This window comes from Ranitomeya imitator, unplaced genomic scaffold, assembly GCF_032444005.1.
Source record: "Ranitomeya imitator isolate aRanImi1 unplaced genomic scaffold, aRanImi1.pri SCAFFOLD_1599, whole genome shotgun sequence".
NCBI classification, from domain to species: domain Eukaryota; kingdom Metazoa; phylum Chordata; class Amphibia; order Anura; family Dendrobatidae; genus Ranitomeya; species Ranitomeya imitator.
In genome coordinates this window covers 15,059-22,670 of record NW_027194058.1, presented here as the reverse complement: position 1 = coordinate 22,670, position 7,612 = coordinate 15,059, and the positions used below count along the sequence as shown (strand labels likewise).

At 47.4% G+C, this 7,612-nt stretch overlaps 1 protein-coding gene across 2 annotated transcripts; it reads right to left on the bottom strand.

Moving 5' to 3' along the window:
- Nucleotides 1-248: 248 nt before the first annotated feature.
- On the bottom strand, nucleotides 249-5,365 carry LOC138654639 (keratinocyte-associated protein 3-like). Of its 2 annotated transcripts, none has more exons than XM_069743482.1 (5): nucleotides 4,445-4,531; nucleotides 2,626-2,810; nucleotides 1,991-2,050; nucleotides 1,711-1,911; nucleotides 249-575 (listed from the first exon to the last, which is right to left on the bottom strand). In XM_069743482.1, the coding sequence occupies exons 2-5, from the start codon at nucleotides 2,782-2,784 to the stop codon at nucleotides 378-380; spliced, it is 618 nt and encodes a 205-aa protein (XP_069599583.1). In that variant the 5' UTR covers nucleotides 2,785-2,810; nucleotides 4,445-4,531; the 3' UTR covers nucleotides 249-377. The 2 variants fall into 2 exon arrangements, with proteins under 2 accessions (XP_069599583.1, XP_069599582.1); XM_069743481.1 differs by lacking the exon at nucleotides 4,445-4,531 and adding an exon at nucleotides 5,259-5,365 and having other exon boundaries at nucleotides 271-575.
- Nucleotides 5,366-7,612: the final 2,247 nt, after the last annotated feature.

Here is a 7,612-nt window from a genome sequence, read left to right as displayed (position 1 = left end):
AGAGAATGGCGCTATGGTAACCCCATGTGAGGCAGGTCCAAGAACCCCACATCTGGTGCCCCATCACCCCAAGTGCCGGAGAGGCGCTATGGTAACCCCATATCAAGCATGTCCCAGGACCCCACATCTGGTGCCCGATCACCCCCAGTGCTGCCAGGGAATGGCACTATGGTAACCCCCATGTGAGGCACATCCCAGGACCCCACATCTGGTGCCCCATCACCCCCAGTGCTGCCGGAGAATGGTGCTATGGTAACCCCATGTGAGGCACATCCCAGGACCCCACATCTGGTTCCCCATCACCCCCAGTGCTGCCAGGGAATGGTGCTATGGTAACATGAGGTACAGCCAGGAAGAATGGCCCAAGACTACCTCCACTAGTTCTTCACCACACAGAATATTCTACTGGGGCTATCTGATGGACCCAGGTACCAACTTACCTTCTGCTTCAGATAAGTCTCTCCACAAGGACCGATCCCTCGGAGGATAAATGCCACCACACAACAGCGGATTGAAAGCGCAGCCTCCACCATAGACAGGAACATGGAGGGGATCCAGAGAGCCAGCGTGGTGTCCTGTGCCGAGGAGACATGATGGTCACAGAAAGCTAACATTGTCATGTCCGCCACAGAAGAACTTATGTAACGTGAAGCTCTTTGACTGGACAGGGCCCCAAACAATCACTGTTCCAACCCACTATAGGGACACCCCCACCATGAATGAGGAGACAAGAAAGTGGGGAAGAGTGATAGGCAGCTAGGCATACAGTGGTGTTGCTGATATTTGGATGGATAGGAGTTAGTCTCAGTGATGGCCGCCTATCTATCGCCAGAGATCAGCGGTGACATCACTGAGAATGTCTCCTATCCATCGCCAGAGCTCAGCGGTGACATCACTGAGAATGCCTCCTATCCATTACTAGAGATCAGAGGTGCCATCACTGAGAATGCCTCCTATCCATCACCGAGAATGCCTCCTATCCATCACCAGAGATCGGCGGTGCCATCACTGAGAATGTCTCCTATCCATCGCCAGAGCTCAGAGGTGCCATCACTGAGAATGTCTCCTATCCATCACTAGAGATCAGCGGTGCCATCACTGAGAATGTCTCCTATCCATCACTAGAGATCGGCGGTGCCATCACTGAGAATGTCTCCTATCCATCGCCAGAGCTCAGATGTGACATCACTGAGAATGTCTCCTATCCGTCACCGGAGATCAGCGGTGACCTCACTGAGAATGCCTCCTATCCATCACTAGAGATCAGAGGTGACATCACTGAGAATGCCTCCTATCCATCACTAGAGATCAGAGGTGACATCACTGAGAATGCCTCCTATCCATCACCAGAGATCGGCGGTGACATCACTGAGAATGTCTCCTATCCATCACCAGAGCTCAGATGTGACATCACTGAGAATGCCTCCTATCCATCACCAGAGATCGGCGGTGACATCACTGAGAATGTCTCCTATCCATCGCCAGAGCTCAGAGGTGCCATCACTGAGAATGTCTCCTATCCATCACCAGAGATCAGCGGTGCCATCACTGAGAATGCCTCCTATCCATCACCAGAGATCAGAGGTGCCATCACTGAGAATGTCTCCTATCCATCACCAGAGATCAGCGGTGACATCACTGAGAATGCCGCCCATCAGTAGAGTTTGCCGCTACATGTAGAGGTGTTGGCTGAAGGTAAAGTGTACTTACATAAATCCGTGTTGTGTCGAAGGGGCACTCGTTGCTCATGATGACGGAGCGGGTGTCTGCAGGGAGAACCGTTGTGTTACATCCAGAGATCAGGTTCTTGCCTCCATTTGCAATGGTCAGTGAGACAGACAGGACAAGACCCACGAAACAAGCTGCCGAGAGCAGGGCGTTCAGCAGGGCCAGGACCAGGAGTGACCAGTGCTGCAGACAGATGGAGTGATCAGAAAACTGGCGGGAAGTGTCCGCAGCAGTTTATAGAACAATCATGGAGGAGACTCACGATTCTGCCACAGCCCAGGTTGCGGGAGGCGAGGATGGCGCAGATTCCTGTCGTGATGCTCTGCAGAAATACGTGTGAATATGAGAAAGATGGGGGGGGATAGTAAACTAAGATTTCTGGAATAATGACGTGCACCACATATAGTATAGTGCCCCCACATACAGTGCTGTGCAAGTCTTAGGCAGGTGTGGAAAAGAAAGCAAGAGGCGGAGGACAGGATTGTATCAGTGACTGAAGAAAAGAGAAATGTACATTTTTCATCAGTGTCTGGTCACGGCCCCTCACCTCTGCCATCAGTGTCTGGTCACGGGCCATCACTTCCGCCACTTGTACACAGGTTGTTCCAAACATCTTGAGAACTTCCCCCAGATCTTCTGTGTTTGAGGCCGACAGACTGTGTACAAGTCACAGGCCGCCACCAGATGCCGACAACTGAGGCGACTGGCCGCCACCGGATGCCGGTGAGATTTCCATTTGCCCTTTGTGAATTGAGGACAATATCCCATTACTACTTCTGTGTCCGGAGCTTCTTACGTGGCACTCACCCCCCTCCACACTTGCCTATAGCTTGTACACTGTACTCCAGAGGGGGGCGCTCTTCACAACTGCACCCTGCGACATCAGCAGCTACTCACCAGCAGCCCGGACACCACAGAGATGATGTTGGCGGTGCAGTATTCGGGGCTCACCCTCTTCTCTGGGTTGGCCACATGTCGCAGCACGGTACCATGAACAATGGCGCCCAAGATGAAATTGACATGGCCAATGAAAATCAGCGCGATCCCAGTCCGCATCAAGTGGCGAGGGCCCTTCACCACATCTAATGTACAGGGAGAGAAGAACCACAAGTCTCAAGTGGCCTGAAGGGAAAGACAACGATTATCCAGAAGAGTATGGCACCAATGGATGCAGAGCTGAGATCATTAATGCCGCTCACCCCCGATAGTAAGAAGCTGGACGGCGAGGCTGGGGTCTGCGACCGTCATACAAAGAAGACCCTCTAGGAAAACCACACCTTATAGGATGTGTATGCAGACGATATATACCGCCAATGACACAGGACATGGGATGGAAGTGGAGAGGGTCCTAACTCGGCTCCATAGGCGCTGATATAAAATGTGCAACCAGGAGTCAAACTTCAGAGCCAGAGTACTGGAGGCGGCAACACGAGCAGCGAGCCACAGGCGGGAGGCGGCAACACGAGCAGCGAGCCACAGGCGGGAGGCGGCAACACGAGCAGCGAGCCACAGGCGGGAGGCGGCAACACAAGCAGCGAGCCACAGGCGGGAGGCGGCAACACAAGCAGCGAGCCACAGGCGGGAGGCGGCAACACGAGCAGCGAGCCACAGGCGGGAGGCGGCAACACGAGCAGCGAGCCACAGGCGGGAGGCGGCAACACGAGCAGCGAGCCACAGGCGGGAGGCGGCAACACGAGCAGCGAGCCACAGGCGGGAGGCGGCAACACGAGCAGCGAGCCACAGGCGGGAGGCGGCAACACGAGCAGCGAGCCACAGGCGGGAGTAGCACGTCCTACCCAAAGAGTATAGTGTTATATTATATTAGTGTTCTATTGATGCGCGCCCCCAACCCCATACGATACTACACTGAAGGGAAAAAAAAAAACTAACAAAAGTTTTTTCTCCATAAATTTAGTAAAACACCCTGACCTGCAGGCTTGTGTAGAGACACTGACCCTTCTGGCTTACAAATACTGACCAGCCCGTGTTCACACATTGCATAAATCCTGTGGTTTGGGTTTTTGCAGGATCTGCACCAAACTACGTAATCTTTGCAGTTATTTCCCCCCAGACATAGAAGCCTGTAGAGAAAAACATGGCACCAAAACCACCGAGTTCAGCAGCGTCCTTAAACGCACAGAGCGCGAAGATTTCAGGAAATCACATCTGATTTGCTTGGACAGTTTGAACACAAAAAAACAAAGCAAAAAACACTCCACAGCATTTACAGTACATGTGACCACGAGCTGTGTACAAGCAACGGGGATGTGATTTCGTGAACACTGCGCCCCCGGGACGCTGCAGCTTTAGTGGAGGGCTTCACATCTGCACCAAAAAGGATCAAATAAGGGGAAAGGGCAAAAAACACTAGAAACTCCATAACCAGAGAAGATTATTACTGCGCTGTGCGGTGCAGACACCTGGAGAACGCGGCCTCAGCGGTACATTTTTAATGGGTGGGGGGAAAAAAAAAAAAAATCACTTGTCTTTTTCACATTATTTACCGATCCCCATAAATCTAGTTGTGCCAGTTGTCACGATTAAAGGGGCACAAATGAGTCTGTTATTTGCCAATTTGTGAGGTTTATTAAAAGAAAACGTGCAGTAAAAAGGTCACTATTGTAATTTTATAGGAAGGAAAAAAAAATCTTCCTTTTCTGTCTGTGATACAGGCACATAGAGCTGCTCTGGTATATGGAGCTGTACCTCTGTGTACCTGTATTATCTGCACATCACAGGAGAGTCCCCCACCGGGCAGTGCTGCCTACAATAACGCAGGTTGGGTGTCTGAATCCCTGGGAGATTCAATCTGAAGAATAGAAGAACGAACAATGTAATTCAGGTGTCCCCGAGCTTTGGCCGCAGCTCCCGCCGTGTGGCCCCCGCCGTGTGCCATATTCTGGTGTAGTAGACAGCTATGAAGAGCCCGTCTGCAGGTGAGGACTTCTGCTCCTCTGTCCACTCACGTCTGGTTGCTCCTGAACTTGGATGACTAGAGAGATGTCAGTCTGGGGGGGGGGGGTCCTCCGTTGACCCCCACTCTCCCCTTCCGTTATCACATCCTCCGATGTCCCCCATTACCTCACCCTCCGGCGACCCCCACTCGCACCCTCCGGCGTCCCCCATTGCTCCCATTATCGCACCCTCCGGCGTCCCCCATTGCTCCCATTATCGCACCCTCCGGCGTCCCCCATTGCTCCCATTATCGCACCCTCCGGCGTCCCCCATTGCTCCCATTATCGCACCCTCCGGCGTCCCCCATTGCTCCCATTATCGCACCCTCCGGCGTCCCCCATTGCTCCCATTATCGCACCCTCCGGCGTCCCCCATTGCTCCCATTATCGCACCCTCCGGCGTCCCCCATTGCTCCCATTATCGCACCCTTCGGCGTCCCCCATTACTCCCATTATCACATGCCCTGGCGTCCCCCTTTCTAACATGCTCTCACTGCCCCTCTCAGCTCGGCAGTATAACCCTCACCATCCTCGGGCTGCTATCACCTCTGTCTGTATAATGACGGCTGTACTCACTGAAGCCGCACGGCTGCTCCTCAATCCCGCCGGCCGCCATGTCTCCTCTCACCTGGAACACACCTGAGCTGGGTCACATGACTCCGAGCAAGCCACGCCCACTGACGTCACAACACAACTCACCTGTGCAGATGGAAGGAAGAAGCCTGATCCTCCATGTGAGCAGCTGCGTCCACTGCTGTATACGACCCGTACATTATACTATATACCTCCTGTACATTATACTATATACGTCCTGTACATTATACTATATACCTCCTGTACATTATACTGTATACCTCCTGTACATTATACTGTATACCTCCTGTACATTATACTGTATACGACCCGTACATTATACTATATACCTCCTGTACATTATACTATATACGTCCTGTACATTATACTATATACCTCCTGTACATTATACTGTATACCTCCTGTACATTATACTGTATACCTCCTGTACATTATACTGTATACCTCCTGTACATTATACTATATACCTCCTGTACATTATACTATATACCTCCTGTACATTATACTGTATACTTCCTGTACATTATACTGTATACGACCTGTACATTATACTATATACGTCCTGTACATTATACTGTATACCTCCTGTACATTATACTGTATACCTCCTGTACATTATACTATATACCTCCTGTACATTATACTATATACCTCCTGTACATTATACTGTATACCTCCTGTACATTATACTGTATACGACCTGTACATTATACTATATACGTCCTGTACATTATACTGTATACCTCCTGTACATTATACTGTATACCTCCTGTACATTATACTATATACCTCCTGTACATTATACTGTATACGACCTGTACATTATACTATATACGTCCTGTACATTATACTGTATACCTCCTGTACATTATACTATATACCTCCTGTACATTATACTGTATACGACCTGTACATTATACTATATACGTCCTGTACATTATACTGTATACCTCCTGTACATTATACTATATACCTCCTGTACATTATACTATATACCTCCTGTACATTATACTATATACCTCCTGTACATTATACTATATACCTCCTGTACATTATACTGTATACCTCCTGTACATTATACTGTATACCTCCTGTACATTATACTATATACCTCCTGTACATTATACTGTATACCTCCTGTACATTATACTATATACCTCCTGTACATTATACTATATACCTCCTGTACATTATACTATATACCTCCTGTACATTATACTATATACCTCCTGTACATTATACTGTATACCTCCTGTACATTATACTGTATACCTCCTGTACATTATACTATATACCTCCTGTACATTATACTGTATACGACCTGTACATTATACTATATACGTCCTGTACATTATACTGTATACCTCCTGTACATTATACTATATACCTCCTGTACATTATACTGTATACCTCCTGTACATTATACTGTATACCTCCTGTACATTATACTATATACCTCCTGTACATTATACTATATACCTCCTGTACATTATACTGTATACTTCCTGTACATTATACTGTATACGACCTGTACATTATACTATATACGTCCTGTACATTATACTGTATACCTCCTGTACATTATACTGTATACCTCCTGTACATTATACTATATACCTCCTGTACATTATACTATATACCTCCTGTACATTATACTGTATACCTCCTGTACATTATACTGTATACGACCTGTACATTATACTATATACGTCCTGTACATTATACTGTATACCTCCTGTACATTATACTGTATACCTCCTGTACATTATACTATATACCTCCTGTACATTATACTGTATACGACCTGTACATTATACTATATACGTCCTGTACATTATACTGTATACCTCCTGTACATTATACTATATACCTCCTGTACATTATACTATATACCTCCTGTACATTATACTATATACCTCCTGTACATTATACTGTATACCTCCTGTACATTATACTGTATACCTCCTGTACATTATACTATATACCTCCTGTACATTATACTGTATACCTCCTGTACATTATACTATATACCTCCTGTACATTATACTATATACCTCCTGTACATTATACTATATACCTCCTGTACATTATACTATATACCTCCTGTACATTATACTGTATACCTCCTGTACATTATACTGTATACCTCCTGTACATTATACTATATACCTCCTGTACATTATACTGTATACGACCTGTACATTATACTATATACGTCCTGTACATTATACTGTATACCTCCTGTACATTATACTATATACCTCCTGTACATTATACTGTATACCTCCTGTACATTATACTATATACCTCCTGTACATTATACTGTATACGACCTG

Excerpts from the sequence above, each read along its gene's own strand:
- LOC138654639 (XM_069743481.1), bottom strand. The coding sequence starts at position 5,298 with ATGGCGGCCGGCGGGATTGAGGAGCAGCCGTGCGGCTTCA. Across the intron at positions 2,051-2,625 it reads CTGTGGTGTCCGGGCTGCTG|AGCATCACGACAGGAATCTG; the intron begins GTGAGTAGCTGC and ends GTATTTCTGCAG. Across the intron at positions 1,912-1,990 it reads ACCTGGGCTGTGGCAGAATC|CACTGGTCACTCCTGGTCCT; the intron begins GTGAGTCTCCTC and ends ATCTGTCTGCAG.